General features: G+C 46.2%; 1 protein-coding gene across 2 annotated transcripts in view; it reads left to right on the plus strand.

Moving 5' to 3' along the window:
• The window catches only part of SLC8A3 (solute carrier family 8 member A3), a 275261-nt gene that overhangs the window by 157620 nt on the left and 94962 nt on the right, over window positions 1–22679 (plus strand). For both annotated transcript variants that reach the window (XM_069858226.1, XM_069858227.1), the window contains one exon: window positions 20461–22272. In XM_069858226.1, coding sequence (XP_069714327.1) covers window positions 20507–22272 — 1766 coding nt within the window. In that variant the 5' untranslated portion in view covers window positions 20461–20506. Of the gene's footprint in view, window positions 1–20460; window positions 22273–22679 lie in introns of those variants that run through there.

A 22679-nucleotide genomic window follows, 5' to 3' on the forward strand; every position in this document is an offset into this window, starting at 1 on the left:
ACGCCTCGCTTTAAACGATCTGAAAATCCTCCCCTGGATTCAGAAGAATAAATATGCACGGCTTGTAATTCTGTTGCAGCTCTCGCTCCCAGCTGATAGGGTGACGTGGAGTTTTGGAGGCTCGCAGATTGGCTTTTTGATTTGGCTTCTCGCTGCAGTTGTGCAAACCTCGCTGGCTCCCCGGAACCGGGCTCAGTGCTTCGCCGAGCACCGTAACGCTGGGGAGCCCGGACCGAGACCCGACGGTGGGAGAGCGGGAGCGGGGAAGCCCGGCAGTGTCAGGGGCAGTCTGGGGTACAATCCATTTTCCCCTCTCCCTCGACCCCCATTCATCTCCGTCCTCCTCGGCCTCCTCCTCCCCCTCGCCAGATCTCCCTTCCCTCCCCGAACTCCAACCGCACGGCGCTGAAGATCGAGGCCGGTGGATTTATCAACGATTTCACCTCCACCCCCACCCCTTTTTCCAGATGCGCCTCCCCGCTCACCCTGACAGCTGCAAAAGCGAGCGCAGGTTTTGTAGCCAGCGAGGCAACTTGGACTGACATGCCAAGGCGACCCCCCCGCACAGCCCGTCGGTGAATCACCGGGAGATGCGATGAGCTCCCTTTAGGAACCGGAAGGATTTGTACTGGGGAGACAGCGGGGGCCCCCGACCCTCCACGAAAGAAAAAAAATATATAAATAAAGTCAGGAAAGCGACCAGAAGGGGTAAGTACGAGGGCGCTCCCCCTGCTCCGTAGGAGACCCGAGGCTGGCGGGGAAGTTTCAGGGCTTCACTCTTCGCAGGCGGGGGGCTCGGGGGGGGTCTTTGCTGTCCCTCCCGCCGGGCTCGGGGGGAAGGGGACTTCACGTTGCCCGGGAGCCGGGAGCTTCCTTCCTTGGCGGTGTTTTCCCGGAGCCGCGGCGGCTCCGTGTGTGTGTGTGAGTGTGGGGGTGTGTGTGGGTGCGTGTGTGTGCGCTGCGGGGGGAGGGCTTTGCCTCCGGAGCGGGCGCTGCGGGATGGATGCGCGCTGGGAGGGGGCACTGCGGGGCCTGGGAGCAGCCCCAGCACCGGCATCCCTGCCTCCCTCCTCTTCCCTTCCCTCCCTGCCGCCCCACACCGGCATCCCTGCCTCCCTCCTCTTTCCTTCCCTCCCTGCTTCCCCAGCACCGGCATCCCTGCATCCCTCCTCCTTCTTTCCCTCCCTGCTTCCCCAGCACCGGCATCCCTACATCCCTCCTCCTTCTTTCCCTCCCTGCCGCCCCAGCACCGGCATCCCTGCCTCCCTCCTTCCTTCCATCCCTGCCTGCCTCCTCCTTCCCTCGCTGCCGCCGCGGCCCGCAGGAATGCCGGAGAGGCTCTGCCCGGGGCTGCCGGGCGGGGGAAAAGCGCCTCTCATGCAGTGCTATAAATTTCCTTTAAAAAAAAAAAATCCTTTTTTGATGATTTTTTTTTTTCACCCCGGGCGGGGGTCCCGGTCAGCTGTCGCGCTCTGTCTGCCGGGGCCGGCTTGTTTACCCTGGGTGTCAAATATAGCTGCTGCGCCAGGCTCTGCCCTAAATAGGGCACGGGGCCGCTTGCGGGGCCCCCGCAGCCCCTGGCTGGCAGGGGGAGAGAAATTATACACGCACACGCACGCATGCGAGCTGACCTAAATGTTGGATAATTTCATACTCTTCCTTCCCTCCCAGCCTTGTTTCAGGGCTTTGTTTTTTTTCCCCACCAGCGCCTAAAGTATCCGTCGCCCGGGGTGGGAGATGAAAACCTTGCAAGTGTTTTGGGTTTTTTTTTACAGTTATTCTAAGACATGAGGCTGTGGCAGTTTCTCCCTCACACCCCCAACCTCCCTCCCCTCCAAGTGGAGCTCTAGCGTAATGGTTGGGTTTGTGGCTCCTCTGTTTGTTCCCGGGCTTTTTCTGTGTATTTCACCCTAAAAATGTGTTTCAGGTTTAAGGTGAGATGCTAGAGGAATGGTGGTGGTAAGAAGGGGTGCCTTACGCGCATCCCTTCCTCATGCTTGTATATGTATTCCTTTAATTTCTCACATCTCTCACAGAGCCAAAGGGTGATTTTGTTGAGCTGGTTTTCATTTCTGGAAAGGACAGGGCTGGAAGACTTAGGTAACAGCCAGCGGCATCTTCCCATTCAAGAGTGCTCATCCTGCTCTCTGGGTGCCTGGCAGGTGGCCCGGGAGAGCAGAGCTGGCTTTGGGGGCTGCTGAGACACAGAGGCTTTGAAGGTGCTCGCTGGGTTTGGTGCAGTGGGGAGAGGCATCACTTCCCCACGGCACAAGCATTTCTAGGGAGTCCCTAATCCTGCTCCGTGCACTGCTGTTGCAGGCATTTGTTTACCCTGATCACGATTTAGCTAAGAAAGTAAGTCGTGTTTGGTGCTTATGTTCAGGCTCCTGTGGTCAACTGGAACAAGACTTGTTTCCTGAGCTGAAGCAGTGATCTTAGAAAAGAGCACGTCCAGCTGCTGCTGCGGGCTGGCTGGGGAAGAGTGAAAGCAGCCTGGGAGCCCTCAGCATGCAACGTGGTGGCAGGCAAATCAGTTACCTCCCTGTTGTAAATGAAAGGATGTAGTATCAGCCAGGATGGAGAAGGAGAGGACGGAGTGGGAATGGATAGAGCGCTGTAAGTAGAAGGTGCAGTACAGCAGTTCTAGTAAGCTGATGGTCCAGGCATTTCCCAAATGCCCAAGGTGTGACAGATTGTGGTATTCCTGCTGCTGAGTTCCTCTGTGAGGGCAGTGGAAATGCAGGTAGGCTCCCAGTCTCTGGCAAGCTTCCAGTGTGCTTCTGGGCACGTCATTTAATCTCCCTGGGTCTTGTTTGTATTGTTAATGATATTTTTCTACCTGTGTGCAGATGCGGTGAGGACATGGTTGCAATAACTAGTGGGTGATGGGGTGCGAGAGGGATGGTGGATGGGTAGCCAGCCATCCTACCGCCTCTCTGCACAGTACCTGTTCCTTGCAGGTAGACTTTCCATTTCCTCTGCAAAGCTGCCACATTGAAAAGATGGCACTGGGGATTGCAGTTGCCATCACCGGGTAGGATAGCTCATTCCATTGCCCTGGGCAGCGTGGGAGGCATGCCCTGCGCTGTCTCAGACACCAGCACCCAGAGTGCACATGGAGTGGGGTACCAAGCATGGCCTGGGTCACGCACCGGTCTGTGTTCCACAGGCTCTTGCTAGGCTGGTGCAAGGGCAGGAGCTGCCCAGCCTGACCAGAGCAGACTTTGTTGTTGGTTCATCGTGGTGGTCACAGGGCATGTAGGTCACTGCTCCTCGGCTTGGCTGACTTGTAGGAAGGAAGGAGGTACTCTGTTTCCTCTGACTTCTTCTGGAGCTGGGGGGACTGAAGTCAGGTGTGGCTGGTCTGAGTGTGGCAGATGGTATGGTACTGCTGATAGGGCAGGAAAGGGGTTTTCTGAGGTTCTGGGCTGACCTGCTGCCATATCGTATCCCTTGGTTTCAGAGGGTCCTTCCTGCAATAGGCATCCTCCATCCCCAAGGCAGGGAAGTGCCATAACAGAGTGTGTCAGCACTTTTTATTAGAAATCAAGTTAAGATGTATTCCATCTGCCAATATTTTCAAGTGAAGCACTATACAGATAAATGGTCTGTCTGTTAGGCTTTTGTTTGCTCGTTTTAAACAAACAGCATCAGTCTCCTCCCCTAAGCTTCCCCAATGACCAAGTGGCGTTGACAAATAGTTCCTTGTTCTTTTTTGTTGTCATGTTTCAGATGCCTTTCATGTGCTTCAACAGTTAAAAGAAGATGGTTTTGACTGCTGGCCAAATTTCCATTTTTTTTTAAATCAGGCAGTAATATCTAATTTTATATATAAATACAAAGCGGAGGAAATTAAATTACACAGACAAAAGCATGTTCTTAATATGGAAAAAAACTCTGAAGCCAAGAAATTGATAGTTGTGATGCTCTGGCTACCGTCACCCACTGTGTTTAGGTATTGTGGCATAGATTAATACTGTTGTTGATTTACTGTTTAGATAACTGTAACTCCTAAAGCCATCAGGCTGGTTGGGGGACCATGTTTCAAAGTGCCTTCCAAATGTCTCGTAAATTATAGTCTGTGTCCTGAAGAGCTTAATGCATTGAGAGATACATGAGATCACAAGCTGTTCTTGGGGCACCTTTAGAACGCTTTCTGTGCTGCTGAGCTCATGGTCCTGCATTTGCTGATTTCAGTGATGTGGGGCTGTGAGATTTGGGTCTGAAGACAAGCTTGCTGTCCCTGGTCACTTCCAGAATGACATCCAGGAACCACCTTGAGTCTCCTGCAGCTTAAGTGGGCTGCTGGGTCGCTTGGGAACCGTATTTGGATAGTAGCTGGCTTCCCTCCTTCCCTTCTGTTCTCTCTGCCTTAAAGCTTTAAACTAGAAGCTCTAAATGAGGGTCATCGTGAATGTGCATAGTCAAGGTTTAGCACAATGGCCTCCCAGTCCCCCCTCTAGGCATTTCTGTAACAGGACGTGCAGGAATAGCACAGAATTGGGCAGCAGGGATGTGTGATGCCATTGTGAAGGTAGCACCACCACCCCATCTTGCCAGTGTTGCAATGAGAAGACCCAGGTGCCAGTGTTCCTGTGGCACAACATTGTGAAGTAATTAGTTCACCCCATAAGATGCGTGTATAAACAGGTGATGATCATGGCCCCGTGCTCCTTCAGCTCTCAATTTTCTGGTAATACTGTCTTTAAATCTGCTTGCTGGAGCCTTTGATCACACAGCTGAGCCGTCGCTGATATGTCTGACGGTTGACATCATGGGAGAGAGGGGAGCTTAGGGCTCTTAATGTTTCTTTTATGATAGCTTGTTTTCTAATGAAACACTCCAATGAGGATTTTCCCTCATAATATATCAGGGAGCTTTTCCAGAGCACTCAGATTTAGGGAGAAGCTGCTGTTTTCATTCAGCATTTCCATTCACTAGCAGATTATTTCTAGGCTGCAAAACTGGACTTGCTCTGTTTGCTTCCTTCCTCTACTCTGCTGTCTTTTACCTGAGCCTCCTAACTCAGGACAGCAGCAGAGGCAGCCAGGTCAAGAGCAATCAGAAATACTAAATATCTTGTGCTGCTAGGCATGTTTTGCAACCAGAGAGGTGTCAAAGAGTTTTAGAAACTATAGACTTATGAGAATGCTTTGCCACTGCTTTCATCATCACCCTCTCCACAGCTGATACTTGGAGGCTATCTCAAAACAAACAGCAGCACCCTCCAGGAGCAAAGCGGGACACTGTTTTAATCAAAACATATGTAGCAATGCAGGGATGTACCTGTGAGAGGGCACTTAGGCCTTGCTACTAAGGGTGTGTTGAAAATGACCCGTCCAGGAGTGAATGGGGGCCTCCAGTGCCAACAATGCAAGGTGCCTTGCCAGTGTGCTCGTACGCTGTGTGCAGATGAAAGATGCTTTCCTCCCCTGGGCCAGAGCCGGGGCAAAAGCAGGGAGAGTTAGAGCATGTCTGCACCTCACTCTGTGGTTGGGCTGCAGCTTGTTTTGGATGTATCCTAGCTCACCTCAATGCAAGTAGTGGTAGGAGAGTCTGTCACCAGGGTCTTGGCAGTCAGTGAAACCCACTGCTGCGTCAGCTCCACAGCTTCCTGCACCCCAGCTGGGGAAGGCAGCATGGCCTCTGCCATGTACTGCTGGTCTACCCTGGCTGGTGACAGATGGGGACTCGGTTTAATGCTTGGTGTAAAGAAGCTGTCCTTTTGCCCTCTCTACTGTTTACAGTCAGCAAAATTTGTTTGGGGGCATTAAGGCCTGGATGTCTTGTTTTACCAGCTTGAGGTGGACCTTCCGTGGTGGGAAGTAGTATCTTGATGTTAAGCTTAAAGTTCACTTTAATAAGCAACCTTAACCTCTTCCATAGTTCTGGTTGGGATTGCTCAGTGACCCTTGAATACATGTGTTGATTAGGAAAAAATGGAGGTAGAGATACGTCTCTCGTTTGTGTAGCAGAATGAGGCTGTAAAATGTTCCAGGAGGTGTTGCAGGACTTGCTGCTCCAAGAGGCAAACCTGCCCCTGTCCATGCCGCTAATATCCTTGCCATACTTGTCATTTGTACTTAGGTTTCTGCAGCCTTCTCACCCTGGCTGCTTGTTCCTGCTCCTGTCCTACCCTCTGCAGGATGCTGTGCAGTGGCGTGTGGCCAAGTGATGGGTCCAGCTGACTTTTCAGCCAGATCGGTTCCTGACTTTATTCATGGCACAGCCATGCAAACAATTATGCCAATGAAAAAGGGAGAGCTATTGCAGAGTGGGAACAAATGAACAGGGGTGGAAAATGCTCAGGTTGGCTTAAGAAGCCCTTCTTCCACCTGTAAAACCGCGGTCTGAATTGCCTGCAGCAGTTAAGGCTTGGAGTTGCTTCAGCCTTGAAGTCTGCTTTTGATGAGATGGATAATTCTGAATGCAAATTAGTTGCAAAGAACTCAAGAGTGATGGGGTCTGTAAAACACTTCTTAAGCTATTAAGAGGCACAAGAATTAGTGGGGAAAAAAAAAGGCAAAATAATTTTTTGTATAAGATCTTCCCAAGAACATACACAAGAGTTGATCCTGATCTAAAAAAAAATTAAAATTGGAGAGTCTAGGACAACCTGTTTCTCAGATGCAACATGCCAAATGGACTCAAGTTCCTCAAGAAGAGAATAAAATAAGATCTTCCCGTCTGCTCTCAATTCTTTCAAGTCCCTTGAAAGCTTCACACTAGCACTCAGCACTTCATCAACAACAATCTCTCCATGTTGAAGCCTCCAGACTGCATTCCCTGGCAGTGCAAATGGGAATGGTGCCAACTGTTTTGTTAGGTTTGCACCCACGAAACCCACTAGCAGGGAAGGACCTGGCTCCTTGTCCTCATGAGGTCGCAGCAGGCTAAGTTTATGCTGCTGCCCTGTTCTTGCTGAGGGTGTTGTGCTTAGGCAGTATGTATGTCCTTGGGGGACATGTCTGCCCCGAGGTTGACTCTGGCTCCCGTGGGAAGATCTGAGGATCAGAGCGAAGTGCAGATCTCGGCGTTGTTGTTTTCAAGGTGCAAGGCAAGGTGGGTGTCTCTGTGTGTGCTTTTCCTTTACCAAGGATCCTGATGAGGAATAATGACATGCTGCTGCTTTTGTTATGGCAGCCCCCAGACAAGAATGAGCCTTTCAAAGCTTGGGTTGTAGGAAGCAAGCAGAGGGGATGCTGTTGGAGTTACACACGATGAACTCTTCTCCTGTCCGATGGTCTTGGAGATTGGTGCGCTAGACTTCACCCTCACATGAACTACCACCTGCTCTCACTCTTTAAGCATAATTTTTTCCTTCCGTTTATAACCTTCCAGAGTAGTTTCAGGTTCAGTTCTTCTAGTAAATGTTTCTTTTTCTCTAACTTAAATAATCCATCTCCCCAAACCTGACCTGACAGATGTTTCCCCGGCAGTGACCCTGTGCATGCAGCACACTTCATGAAACCCTGGGAACACATTGGGAAATGCAGCACCAGCAGTGACCCTGCTGGTGTCTCCGCTAAAAATAAAGCCTATCCCTCCTGGCAGTGTTGGGGTTTGCTTTTAAGTAGGTAGGCAGTTTTACCCATTGGCTGCAATGTGCTCTGCTGCCAGGCAGAAGGCACAGCTTAACCTTCAGAGCACGGTGGAGCTGCTTTCCCTCTGGGGAATCACACCAGGAGACTGAAGGTGAGAAGTTGCTTAGCTGCACTTGATGCACCTATGTCACTCCCAGCTTCCCTGTTACCTGCCTAGATGCATCTCCTTGCTGCTTCACAACCTCTCCCTCTTTCCCCAGCTTTGGCCTTTTTTCTCCTCTGCTTTTTGTTCTTAAATGTATAGATTTATTCATGATTCTTCAGTAACTGCCCCAACTCCCCACTTCCCGCAACAACTCCATGCCTTCTAGTCTTCCAACTGCATCCCTCACATGTTCAACACCCATTTTGTTTTCTCTGTGTAGCTTTCTGCCTGTCTCTCCAGTCCGTATGGACCTTGCTGCTGGGATGAAGGAGGAGGCTGGCCCACTCAGGAAGCACGTGCTCAATTAAGAGTTGGAGTTGATGGTCTCTAAGGTCTTTTCCAACCTAATGATTGTATGATTCTAAGAAGGACCTTTCCAGTGCTCACCATACTGGCACATCAGTGAGTTTCACAAAAACTGACAAAAGGTTTGGTGGTCTTTTAAATGTCACGTTCTTGTGCACTTCATTAAATGTGCACTGGTGGTGCTGGTGGCTTGCTGACTGGCTGGCCAGCACAGGGAGCTCCAGTATGTGCTGCCTCTTGTTTAGCTGGTTGCTGGGTTTAGGAAGAGTTGCAGGGTTTGCTTTGGGAGTAATGGTTAGGGGAAGGGGCATGGAAGTGTTTGCATGTGTGTCTGCAGGGATAGCAGAGGGAAGGGAGAATGGGCAGAGGGATTACTGCAGAGTGAAGAGTTGCAGGGATATAGGGCTCATTCATTGAAAGCCCATTTTTATTCATTTGCCTGCTCACTGAGCTTCTACAGCAAAATGGATTAATTTAAAGGCTTTTCTTGTCTTTAAAAGTGGTCGTGCTTTTGTCAAAGGCCTGTTGTATTTGTTCTTCTACCTGCTTGTGTCACTGACCTGAATGAAATTGTAATGGTGCCCCTGCCTCAGGTAATGCTCTCCGTGTCCCACTGCTCCTCACCTGCTGGCAGTTGGAGCCTCTTGCTCCTGTTCTGGGCAAAGAGTTTTTCCATTGCTTGTGATAGGTTTCAGAGGCGACAGGAATTACTGTCATCAGCAATGGCAGGGACGACTGGGTTTGGGACACTGCAGAAGTATGTCTGAGCAGGAGAGGCTTTATGGGTTGAGGGAGCAGGGGACATGGGCACAGTGTGGAGCAAGGCTGTGAAAACTGGTTGTTCGTTCCTGACTTAGCTGTTGCTCAAGTCAGTCCTCCACTGAAAAGCCCAGCAAGAGAGGGACACTGTAATTTTCTTACTTTAGCCTTGTCTAGGTAATATTTGGTCTTCAAAGCAAGTAGAACACATCTCAGTTTTAAGTTTCTCTTTACAGAAATGGATGGAAAGACAGTTTTTTCAGTGCCCTAAGGAGACTCAAGCTTCTCAGTAAAACTGGGACTAGCATCAATAATAAAGGCTGTACCCCTCAGTGGTAGGATAGAGGCTATCCTCTTGTTTTGCTTCAGTGGCTTATATAGACCATACAGCAGGTGGCTGTGTGGGATGAGCACCTGCATTAAGCTGGTGACTCCTGTCATTGTGCTGCCAGGATGAGGCAATTCATGATGCTGATCCAAGGAGACAATGGGCACATGGTGGAGCAAAACAGCTCCAGGCCTTGTTTGCTGGGGTCTGGGGTTGTGGGGGAAGGAGGATTTTCACCTTCCCTTGTCTCTTTTCAGTGCGTTTGGCTGGTGTGGTCATCTCCCATGACTCAGCTGCTCCTGTTGGCAGGGCTAGTTGTACCAAATTCAGGGCCACTGTGGAGCACTGGGAGGAGTGAGAAACCAGAGTGGGATAGACAGGGATACAGTTGGTATGGAACAAGCAAGAAGATGCCCCCAGCTGATATGCGTGACATGACTTGCAAAGAGGAAATAGGTGAGACTTTTCTTTTGGATGTTTATGTTATATAAAACGTTGCCAAAGCTTCTCAGGCAGCTCCTCCAGTAGAATAAGCTGGGTCTGCGACTTGGGCTCATTGGACCTATGCTGATTTACTCGAGAGAAAATCCGGTCCTGAGGACCTTCTGTCTTATCTCTTTTGCCGGTCTTCAGCTGATGGTATGAAGGTTGACTGGGCTGGAAAGGTAGTCCTCACTTTTAAGATGACTTTGTGTAAAAGGAGACTTTTGGAAGGAAGAGTCAAGGGAGGGAAATTGGTGTTAAGTAATGCTCTGAATACAATGAAAATGCTACTGCTTCCACTTTGGAGATAAATCACAGCATAATTATTATATCTTTGCTAGAAAATCTTCTGATGCACGATGCCCAGCATCCAGCGTTCAGATGTTCCTCACTAGTATCTAAAACTTGCTGACTGCTGGGAATTACAGGAGCATCATTGCAGGCATGCTAAATGTGGCAAGGGAGGAGCCTTTTAGTTTTCAGATAGGATGCTTTGTTGTATGCAGCACTCCCAAGCTGGCTCACAAATTGGCATATACATATAGGGAATCTTGATTTTCTTTTTTTTATCTTCTTGAAGGATAGTCACGTATTTACCTGGTTTAGCCCAGTGCATTTTGGGTGTGGGACCTGTTTGGTGCTCTTGGCAGAAACCAAGAAATAAACCTCATGTCTTTCTTTGGAGAAACAGCAGTGGCCCCTTGTAGTCATCTGTTTCGGTTTTTTTCATGGGAATTTTAAATCTTTGTTTTTGTGCCCAGTGGAAAATCCATGATTTCAATGGGGTCAGGGTGTCCAAGTGGGTTAAAAAGCAGCTCCATTAACCTTCTAACAACCCTGTACAGTCTGGTCCTTTGCGACACCCTCAGAGAAATATCTGACACATGTTGAGACCATGGATGGGGCAAAGGAGGAGGTTAGGGCTGTTGCAATAGTGGGAGAGAAAAAAAAAAATGGGTATTAAGAATGACTAGCTCCAGATGATATTTTGGATTACCTACCCTTGACAGGACAGAGTGGGGCTGGCAGCCAGGGAGGACGGGCCTGCAGCTGAAACAGACTGTAAGCAAAATGTGAATTATCCTGTCTGGTAATGCCATAGTGAAGAGCAAATTTCTGCCTTTCTTTGCTGTAGAGATCAGAGTGGTATATGGCTTTATACAGCCCACAGGGAAAGCCATCAGAGTGTGCAGGGAGAAGAAATGAAGGTGGGGTAGCAGGTAGCCTTGAAACTGCTGCCACTTACTGTAATTGCTGTAGCAGCTCGTCTTCCGCTGTTTGTTGTCCATGCTGTCTCTGCAATTACCATATGGTAAATATGACTTGAGTCTCTAGCAAATAACAGAGCTAATATTAAGAGAGAATTTGTAAACAGCTAGTGCATAAATGAACAAAGAGCAACAAACAGCCTGGACTTATGAAGAATGAATTAATCATGGTACATGTGGGGTTTTATTTTTTTAAAAACAGTTGCAGAATTAGCAGCTGAAAAAACACTGAAGGATTAAGATATCTAAATTGTCAATAAGAGATATGTGGGGAAATGTGCCAGTAATGGGTGAATTCTTGTTTGATAACTGTGTTCAAATGGGTGGATTTACAGGTTTTGGCACCTTCCAAGTGAAGTGGGAGGTATTTTAAGGATAACCCATAGCTCAGTGCATTTTTCATGCCTCCTGCTGTGCTTAGATCTGCAGAAGCAGTGAGCGTGTTACAGTGTATTTCCCGCCTCTCAGCTGGAGATCCTTCCTTTTTGGTTGAAACTCTGGAAATCTCTACTTTTGTTCTTTGCGTGCCAGTCAGCAGGGCACATCCCATGCAAGCCCTACCACATTGGGGGCACAGCAAACAGGCAGGAAGAGCGTCGAAAGTGAGTACCACAGTGACCTTCTGTATATCAATCTCGATTTAATCTTTGTAACACTCCAGTACCTCATGAAAACCTGCTGTACAGCAGAGCTGAGGAGTGAGACTTCACTGCCCAGGCTCAGCTTTCCTGCTCCAGTAAGAGCAGATCTGCTGCTGGTTTTGTATGGAGCAGGCACTGAGGTACAACTCTCCCAGATTCTCGGCTGCTTCTGACTGCCTTGAAGATGGAGAACCCAGAGGAGATGAAGATAAATGATTAAAGTGCAGCTTGGGCTAATTTATAAAGATTAAAATAAATTTGTGTGCTTTGGCCAAAGAATAGCTGCAGAGGAGAACAGCTATTTACAAGTATCTGAAGCATGTAAATCTCAGGCAGAGAGGAGAATAGTTGAGAGTGCTCCAAGGACAGGATAATGAGAACTAGCAGCATAAATTTTTTTAATTTCATCCTAAATATAAGGAAGATGGCTAAAACCTCTGAGATAAATTACATCATAACAGAATCTCTATGGGAAGTTGTGGAAATGCTGTCACTTGGGTAATTTAAAACTGAGCTGGACAAAGTGTTGAGAAATAATGTTCACAAGGGGAACAATGCAGTGGTGACCCCTGAGGCATGGGCCAGACACCCCTTCTGGCTCAGATCTGACTAATTCTGTGAAACCTGTGCTAATTGGGCTAAATGAGAGCCTGTCCTGTCTACTTTGTTTCTGTTAATAGAGAAGCATAGAAGTCTTCAGTCTAACATGACAAATGACAAGCCACTTATTCCCTTCTGCAGTGGTTAAAATTATTTCTGAGTGTAGCTTTTTCCTCCTCCTATACCCTCCCTGTTTTCTGCACAGTTTCCTACTGCTCTGTTTGTGCTGCTTCTGCTTCCATTAATTTTTTAAATATTTTCTTTCCCACCAAGCTGGGAATGAGCCCTTCTGAATAGACTTGCAGAGGACTTATAATTTCTGTTGTGCATGGTGTGGCATTTTTGGTAAAAACATTTTTTGTTGTATTTGGGCCAAAAAAAGAAAAATCCCCAGAAATTTTCTTTCTCCTTGGATGAGAACTTGAGAAAAAAAAGAGGCCTATTTCCAGAGGACTGGAGCAGTGTGTGCCCCTGCTGCCGAGGTTAGCACCTGTCATGACTGGCTTGTGGCTGCCCAAGGAGCCCACGAGGCAGCCCGGGAAGGGCTTCCTGCCTGGCTACTTGTTGCATCAAATCCCACGCATCACGTTGTTTGTTTAGTGGCTTCAAATGAGTGCTTTGTATCTTCCTTAACCAATTCTGGATCTAATGAGGGTGAGATATGACTGCAACGCCTTTCCCCCCTTATTTACCACTTAATCCGGCTCTGTGTACAAGTAACTACTGGCTTTGCAACACAAATGCACTGTTGACAACAAATCATAAGATCTTTAATAGTAGCTGTTGCAGATCTGTTACCAGAGTGCTAAAGAAATGTCACGAGTTGCAACTGTCATCTTTCCTCTAGGATGCTGTGAGTCAGAAGGTGATAAGTTGCACTCTGATGGTGGCACCTGAACCAGCAGTATAATATGTCCGTGAAGCGGAAGCAGTAAATAACACACCCTGTGTGACACCACCAGCAGTGCATAAAACGTCTTTTACTGACAAGAAGTTTGCCTCACACTGCTGGAATATTTTTTTTTCCTTTCATACCCGCTCCTCAAATGGTCTTCGCTGCTCTTTATAAACCAGCAAGGCAGTGATGACAACCAGTGCCTTGAAGGCTGCTGCAGAGGAGTCAGTGCCTGTTGCAACCCCATGCATTGTTGGGTGGCTACTCCAGCTTGTCTCTGTCAGCTGCAATCTGTTGCGCAAGGAGGGGGGCCACCGAGTGGATGACCCAGTAACTCCACTTTTTTATTTCCGTCACCGTCCTAAACCTCAAAGAAATTACTTTCAGCCTCTTGACTGTGCCTTTCACATCATAGGCATAAAATCAAGGGCCCAAAGAATGCGCTTGAAAGTACCTGCCCTCTCAATTTGGGGCTGTTTGGACTGCAAAGAATGGTGGTTTCAGATGTGCATTGGTATTCAAAGTTTGCACTGTGTTTAGAAATACATCAAATGCAATAAAAAGACTGATGTTTTAAGATCAGCCTCTAAATGTGCCTTCCTGGTGAACCAGAAGATCATGACCTTTTGCCAAATGTGCATATTTTTGCCACCAAAGTGCTACAGTGAGCTCCCAGGGCAGTTAGTACCGAGTGCCCCGAGTACACTAACACTGACTTTGCTTGGACTCCATACCTGCACTTCTTTACTTTTTATACTGTGAGGTTGGCTACTGAGCACTGGCACAGGTTGCTCGGAGGGGTTGTGCTCCTTTGTCCGTAAATTCAAAAGCCAACTGGACATGGTCCTGGGCAGCTGGCTCTAGGTGGCCCTGCTTGAGCAGGGGGGAGGTTGGTCCAGATGACCTCTGGAGGTCCCTGCTGTCTTTCTTCTGTGTGAAAAGACCACTTGCAAGTCCTGCAAAAACAACAGCGAGATTGTGTAATAGTCATAAAAAGATAAAAAACCAAACCTCATCTAAGAGCAGATAATACTGCTTTTATGCAGGAGAAAGGCAACTACTAATCTATATGTCAGCCTAAATACCAGGTTTTGTTTTCTGAATGTGAAAAAGTCTACAGTTGTGGGGTGAAAAAAATGAAAAGGGTAATGCTCACTGTCCCCTTAGCATGAGGAATCTCAGATGTATGGATGTGTATGGGGAATGGAAGAGCAAGCACACTGCAGCTCCCAGGGAGGCTGCATTAACCCACATCATAAATAAGGACAGCTCTCAGAGTGTGGCTGTAGCCGCTCATTGAAGGGTTTTCTTTGGTGTCTACCTCCTCCTTTGCATGTCTGTGTGCAGAGCATAAACTGCAGCCTCTATATCCATATATATCCTTCTATCTTGTACAGATGTTTTTCAGCTGGGGTGAGAGTGAGGAAATGAAATGCCCCACCAGTCAAGTGCAGCCCGTGCAGTATTGGAAGGGGGCAATTAAGTATGAGCATCTTTACGGCTTAGCTATTTATAGCACTGCTTCTCCAGGAGCATTACGGGTACTAAAATACAGAAGCAAACATCATGGACCAGTTCCCTGGGGCAAGTTGAGTGTTCGGAGGTTGCTCCTAGCCATACACAGACTTGTGCTCCATTTGAGTCAGCCCCTGGGATCACCAAATGTAACTGGATTCCATCACTGCAGCATTTCTATAAAGGATTAGTAGACCTTAATTGTTATGTCAATTAACAACCATTTACCCCACTAGAATTGTAGGAACTATTCGAATTAGTAGAGACACCATCTTGTAATTATTAAAAGACTTGCTATGAGAGCTAGACTCTTTATGGTAGCTTTTTACATGGTCTTGAGAGGAAAAAGAAAAAGCTGCTTCTGACACTTAACGAGGGGGTTATTCTGTAGGCAGCTAATTCTGGGTTTTGACATGTTTACTGTGAAATGCAGAGCAGCAGGCACCTACAGCTCCCTGCCATAATGTTTCCATAGAGCCAAACTGCAGGGATCTGTCATAGCCTAAGCATGAGTTGCAGTGCTTTTTTTTGTTTTCTCATAAAACTTAGCTGATGTGGTAGTAGGGAACTGAACTGCCTCTTGTTGTGCAATAACCTGTGTAAAGTCAGTTTGGCGTCTGCGTTTGTGCTCATGTCAGATAGGCATGTGCCATCAGTGTGGTGGTTTAAGGCCAGGTCTGTGCTTGGAAATTTGCATTTGCATCTGACAAAACAGATCTAATTACACTGCTCTGGCTTTTGGCTTAGAGGTGAATCTTAACTTACAAACTGAGTTGTCTTGTACTGTTGAGCAAAGGGTTTAATAGTGCTTGAATAAAAAACAATTGAAAAGCATGCTTTGTTTTATATTAAATATTTTATTTTACTTCTGGTAAGGGGGGAATGTGAATACCACTTCTGTTGAAATTCAGTTATTTGTGTTCTTCAGCAGAAAGGATATAATTTCCATTTTTGCCAATGCTTATTTAAAAAAAAGTGCTCAATCAAAAAGCTTTTATGTGTTTTAGAGCTGAGGAATAAGAGACCCTATTATTAAACTGAACCTTATTTCTGTCTCCTCCAGCTTTGGAGTACAGCTATAAGATGACACTAATATCAACGCTGTGTCTGATCTGTTCTGTGACAGATGCTTGTGGAGTACACAACCCCCTTGATCTTGAGATGTCTCTGACTGGCCCTAGAGCAGCACCCAAGGGTGAATGGGACTCACCAGCACTCGAATCTGATCAACAGCCTTTCCTGGCAAGTCTAGAGTAAGGGGAAAGAGGTTATATGTCCACATATGTACTTTGTGTGTCTGATTTATTTGGGGGGTGGGAGACAGAGGGTAGGAGACAGTGGTGCCAGACAACCTCTTCTTATTTGCAGGTCAGATTCAAATGTTTTTATGATGATTTAAGGGGAATTTTGTCTAAATTAGAAATTATTAGAGACTTAGAGCTATGCCTTTGGTTTTGTATTTACTGAGCAGTCATCCTGGGAGTTTTGTACGTGGAGGTTAGATGTTAGCAGCCATCACTGTGTTATGTTGTCTCTTGATTTGACTGCTTGTTGTGAATGCTTCCTTTTGAAAGTATCCTTGCCATTAGAGTCATGTGAGCAGCTGTATACTGAAAGCTAAATTATAAGGCATCAATATAGCCTTTCCAGCTTCCTACCTCACTGTAGGTCCACAGCAGACAAACCATCAGTGTTTTGAACTCAGCTATTATAGAAGATGTTAGGAGCCTTATAGTTATCTAAAAGTTATTTTCTATTGCAGGCTTAATTGTGACAGGCATGGTCTATGTCACTTTCTGGACTGTCTCCAGAAGTATTTCAAGAACTGATCTTTTTATTTATGGGTTCTATTTATGGATTTATGCATCATGTGGCAACCAATGCCAACTTTTGTAGAGGAAGGAGTTCCCTCTGCTCAACTAACTGTTATGCATTTTCTCAGAGCCTTGCTATTGAAAACTAGCTCGTTCTGTTGCATAGATGCTTTCAGTTCTTTCCCTCTCATTTGCACTCATTGTATGCTTTGAATTTATCCTACCAGACAGGGGACACTCCGTTCAGTACTGCTGCCCCTATTGGCAGGTATTCAATGTGATAGCAATAGTAGGACACAGATTAGTGAGGGAAAATTACATCTGATCCTAATGGTATAAGGCCAAAGATAACCCAATACCAACTGACTGCACTGTTGCTGCAGTCTCCTGTTGTCTGCATCCTGCAGGACCAGGGCAGTGACGTTGTTGGAATGACACTTCTGTGTGTCAGATGTGAATGTGTTGCATGGGCATCAGAGGACTGACACTCTGATGCCTCCTGTGTGACTAGCAGTGACTCAGGACTGTGCTGCAAGCCTACCTGGAGGCTCAGTCCTCAGAGCTGGACTTGCACTGAAGGGTGGCTCTTGTCACAATTAGACCTGCTGAGATCAAAGCTGCTACTTAGTGGAGGGGCACAGGACATGTCTACTCCAATTTGAGCAGGCCAGAGCTGTGTAGATCCCTTTCAGTGATTCCTGGACTGACTTTAGTTGATATATTTTAGGGAAAATGTGCACCTTGTGTAAGCAACTTTGCTGAACTAGAGAGTGAGTTTTAACTCTTTTGTCCTCTGTCATCTGAATGTTAAAACTGTTTCCTCAATGTTTTATTAACAGCAGTTTTAAAATTTAATAGTTTTATTCTATGTTATAAAGCCCTTTTGCACCAGTTCCCAAGAGGGGATGACAGTAAGAATGCTTCATTGTGTTTTTCAGATTGGTTAGGTTAATGCTTTTCATGTTAATGAACCCATATTAAGATCTTATTAGACAGTGTTTCTGTGGGCAGAATTCCTGTTTATCCCACTGGGGAGTTTTATGCGTGTCAGAGTTGCAGGATCAGGTCGTTACTGTATCGTTTTAGAAAATGATGGTGACTTCCCTTTAAAGTTAAAATGTTTGTCAAAGCAAGTGGAAAATAGTGAAGAAACATTACGCATTCTGAGATTTTAGTCTACAACCTATAGCCTGACTTTAGAGGTCCAAACACATAACCAGAGGCTACTCTGATAGAGATTGTTTTTGAAATATATGATTAGCTTGAGGAATAATAATAAAATTACTCTCTGCTTAAAATCAAATTAAAAATTTAAGAAGGATTGGCAAAGTCCTGAAGCATGGTGAGGAATGGCGAGCAATAGAAGCCATCACAGAATTACAGAAGGTACACAGATAATGTCAATTACAGAAGGTGGTTGTTCAGCAGAGAGGGAGGTTGGTGGTAGTAGTGATTTATTTCAGAAGGCAGTTTAGTCATTGTACTATTCCTAGGCAAGACTCTGAATTTAAGTGATATTTAGACTCTTAAATCATCTTTGAAACCAAATTTAGGGGCTTGAGTCACATAGATGTTTTTGAAATTACTCCTGTCTTTCTGTCATCCATTTCTACATGGCTGATCTTGGAAAACACAGCACCTACTGGCTGCTGTACAGTTAAGTAGGAGCTGAGAGCTGGAAGTGTCAAGAGGTTGGTGGATATCTGCCAACAGTTGCAGTACAGAAAAGGATGATCTGATGTGCCCGGAGTGTTTTTGGAGCTGTTGTGCTTGTGCTGTTGGTCTCTGTGTGCACCTTGAGTCAAAGGCACCTGGAATGTGTCATCTTTACTGTGCATGTGCACACATCTACCTTGCAGCCCAGAGATTTTGGGCTTGCTGCTCATAGCCCCTCTCCACATATTCACTGGCCCTTTCTTGGGGATTTCCCAACATCCTGCAGCCAGAGATCTGATAAAATACCATGTGAAGCGGAAGACACAACGGGAGTGTCAAACTGAACTCAGGCTTTATGGGCTGGCTAGCTCAGTCTTCCAGACTTCAAAAGCTAGGACTGGGGCTGGCTAATGTCTCATAATCAGGCCAGGGTCCCTCTACTCCCTGGGGGCTCACTCAGGCACTGGGGTGAGGGTAGACAGGCAGTTAAGTAGGCTAATGTGAGACAATATGTCTTTTCTGAATTAGTCCAGGTAGCATGAAGAAGTGTATTGTTTTTTCATATCAAGGGTGTCAGATATGGATTTGTGATCCTGATACTGCATAATCAATTCTCTCCCCTCTGCTGTGCTTTGTCAGGAGCAATTTTGTTCATTTGCAGTCCTTGTTCACGCTTTCCTTCCTGTTTCACTTGTCTTTATAGATTTTTATCTGAAAGTTGAAAATGTTTTTGTTGATATCAGGAAGACTGCACCTGCTTTTGGAAAGAGTCGAGCAAGAGAACATGATGATAAAATAGCCATTTGAGATGCATTTGTTAATGCTGATAGCATTAAAATGTTGCCTGGAATATTTACAGTGCAAAGGAGAGAGGAGGGACCTGCTCAGGTGCTTAGGGGCCAGTTCATCTCTTCGAACTGCTGCCATCTGAAGGTTAGGCATCTGCTTTAAATTCTCTGTCTGGCCCTCTCGAGACCATGGAGAGACATGAGAAAGGAAAAAAATCCCTTTTGGAGGTGTGTCTCTTAAGTACATCTTTTTGGTCAGAACAGGGGTGGGACAGGAAGGATTGTCACCTGGAAGCAGCTGTCTCTTTCCTCTGACTACAAAGGGAACCTAAATTACTTAATTTAACTTACTGCCCAAGATTTAGAGAGTTTCAGTAGGGGAAATTAATCCCAGCCCTACTGATTTGGCAGTACAGACCTCAATGAAAGTTAGTGGGAGTTAAGGCTCTTGAATCTTCCAAGTGCTGTAGATATTGTTGCTATTAAGTTTGATGTTTCCTGTGAGATGCTTGGCTGTGTCTGGACTAACAAACGGGATTTGTCAGCTAAGCCTGATACCAAATTCTTCCAGATGCCTGTTATAAAGGAAGGAGAATAGTGTAATCTATGGCAATGTGAAGGGTTCAGAATCCAATTTGAAGTGGTACAAGCCCTATAGCGATGTAGGCTGTAAGTGACAGAAGCCATTTTGGGGCAGTGATATGTCCAATCTATGTGATTCATCGATCAGCTCCTTTGTTTTTGCATGGTATTTTAAGTTAGAGATTACTTTCATTTTAGAGAGCATTTTAAAATATATCAGTTTCTTAGGGATGCAGAGAGAATATTGGTGGGTACATGTATTTTGCATTATCTTCTGGATTCATGAGCACAGCTTTTTCTAACTGTGGTGTTTTTGTAGGTTTCTGTGGCCTTTTAAAAGCAGGATTATTGATGTAAAATGTGATTGTCCAGATCACAATGGAAAGGTTTGTGAAAAGTGGGCTTTACCGAGCATGAGTTTTCTGCCCTGTTTCTGGGCTGACAGCTTTACCTCCTAATGTGGAGGCCCTGTGCCTCAGAAGGTTAGGGAAGCCTTAGGACCCTTCTGGAGACTCTGCAGCCTACTGTGGGGGGGGGGAGCTGGCTATGGGGATGGTTTGGTCACTTAAGTACTCCATAATTCATAACTGAATTATGTCCTACAAATGCACTTCATTTGGAGGTTGCTCACTGGCTTTAAATGGTGCTTCTTGTATTGCTAGTGATTCCTTGACTTGTTTTATCCCATGGGTGGTGAGACGGGGGAGCCTTTAGATGTGGTTTCTTGTGCTGAGTTGAAGTGCTGTGTGCTGGGGAGCACCATGACATCACTAGATGAGTGGCAGCTGAGCACTTAGTACTCCTCTTGCATATGTTGTAGGTCAGTAGTGGGCTATTATACCTACGCACTTTTCCTCTGAGTTACTTTTGTAGCAGTTGATCTTCATCTGCTGGGCATGTAAACGCTGCAGTTTGTTAGTGTCCTTGCTAAATACCTTCTTCGAAATGACAGAGGCACAACCCATGCATCTCTACCAGTACACTTCAGTGGTGACATTCTGAAGTGTGTTTGGGTAATGTTGCATCTTTGTTTTCTCTCATGCTTCCCTTCCCCCTCTCTGTTTTGTTTGTTTCAGGTTCTCGGCCTTTTTGGATCTACACAGTGGAAGTTGCATCTTGTATATGGCGTGGTTAAACTTGCAACCTGTCACCTCGGCCTTCCTCCATTTTGGGCTGGTTACTTTTGTACTGTTTTTGCATGGTTTGCAGGTGGATGCTGGCCTGACGGGAGACTCAACAAGTTCAGTACAAAACAGCTCGTGTTCAGGATCTTTTGACTGCAAGGAAGGTGTTATCTTGCCAATATGGTACCCAGAAAACCCATCCCTGGGGGACAAAATTGCCCGTGTTATTGTATACTTTGTCGCACTGATCTACATGTTCCTTGGAGTCTCCATCATTGCAGATCGTTTCATGGCATCTATAGAGGTCATTACATCACAAGAAAAAGAAATCACAATTAAGAAACCTAATGGAGAGACCACAACAACCACCATTCGAATTTGGAATGAAACTGTTTCCAACTTGACCCTCATGGCTCTGGGCTCCTCTGCTCCTGAGATCCTTCTGTCTCTGATAGAAGTGTGTGGGCATGGATTCATAGCTGGAGACCTGGGGCCATCTACAATTGTTGGCAGTGCTGCTTTCAATATGTTTATCATCATTGCCATCTGTGTCTATGTGATCCCTGATGGGGAGACCAGAAAGATAAAACACCTGAGGGTTTTCTTTGTCACAGCAGCATGGAGCATCTTTGCTTACATTTGGTTGTATATGATCCTTGCTGTCTTCTCTCCAGGTGTGGTTCAGGTCTGGGAAGGTCTGCTCACACTTTTCTTCTTTCCACTTTGTGTCCTTCTGGCTTGGATAGCAGATAGACGTCTACTTTTCTATAAGTATATGCACAAAAAGTACCGTACTGACAAGCACAGGGGCATTATCATAGAATCAGAAGGTGATCACCCTAAGGGAATAGAGATGGATGGCAAGATGATGAACTCCCACTTTCTGGATGGAAACTTAGTGACTATGGAGGGAAAAGAGGTAGATGAATCTCGCAAAGAGATGATCAGAATCCTTAAGGACCTGAAGCAAAAGCACCCAGAAAAAGACTTGGACCAGCTGGTAGAGATGGCTAACTACTATGCCTTGTCTCATCAGCAAAAAAGCAGAGCCTTTTATCGCATTCAAGCTACCAGAATGATGACAGGAGCAGGCAATATTCTGAAGAAGCATGCAGCTGAACAAGCCAAGAAGAGCACCAGCTTGCATGAGGTGCGGCCAGATGAACCTGAGGAATTCATCTCCAAAATTTATTTTGATCCGTGCTCCTATCAGTGTCTTGAGAACTGTGGTGCTGTTCTCCTGACAGTGGTGCGGAAAGGAGGGGACATGTCCAAGACCATCTATGTGGACTATAAAACAGAGGATGGCTCTGCCAATGCTGGTGCTGACTATGAATTCACGGAGGGGACTGTTGTCTTGAAATCAGGGGAGACCCAGAAGGAGTTCTCAGTGGGAATTATTGATGATGACATCTTTGAGGAAGATGAACATTTCTTTGTGCGACTTAGTAACCTCCGTGTTGTAGAGAGTGAGGAACCTCCAGATCTCAGTAACTCCCCATACCCAAAGGCCATATTGGCTTCTCCTTGTGTGGCCACAGTGACTATACTGGATGATGACCATGCTGGCATCTTCACATTTGAGTGTGATGTTATACATGTCAGTGAGAGCATTGGTGTGATGGAAGTCAAAGTCCTAAGGACATCAGGTGCTCGGGGTACAGTCATAGTACCATTTAGGACAGTAGAAGGAACAGCGAAAGGAGGTGGAGAAGACTTTGAAGATACTTATGGGGAGCTGGAGTTCAAGAATGATGAAACTGTGTAAGTACCCTCTTAATTTCTGTTCCTGGGTCTATTTTTGTTGTTTAACCCCACATTTTGCTTCCATTACAGGTGAATGCTGTAGGCAATGAACGCTCCTTTCTTCAGCTTTCCTTCAGTTTCCCTACTTACCTCTTTCAGGCAAGAACCGGCAGCAGGATTTAAGAGCTCAAAGCTCTTGTCCCTTCCCTCTTGGGAACAACAAAGCAAGGCTTAGAAATACTGCAGGGGGACAGGAGTGTAGGAGGAAAATATATATCATTCTCTGAGATCCTGTACTAAAGCTAAGCGTTAAAGGAGGGTTAAAGTGGAGAGAGAGAAGAAAAAGGGTGAGCTTCTACCTGGCTGAGCAAATACGGGAAAGCCTCTTTTTGAACACCAGAGATAGAGAGCACAGGAGTTTATTG

The sequence above is a fragment of the Phaenicophaeus curvirostris genome, chromosome 5, assembly GCF_032191515.1.
Source record: "Phaenicophaeus curvirostris isolate KB17595 chromosome 5, BPBGC_Pcur_1.0, whole genome shotgun sequence".
In the NCBI taxonomy this organism is placed as follows: Eukaryota; Metazoa; Chordata; class Aves; order Cuculiformes; family Cuculidae; genus Phaenicophaeus; species Phaenicophaeus curvirostris.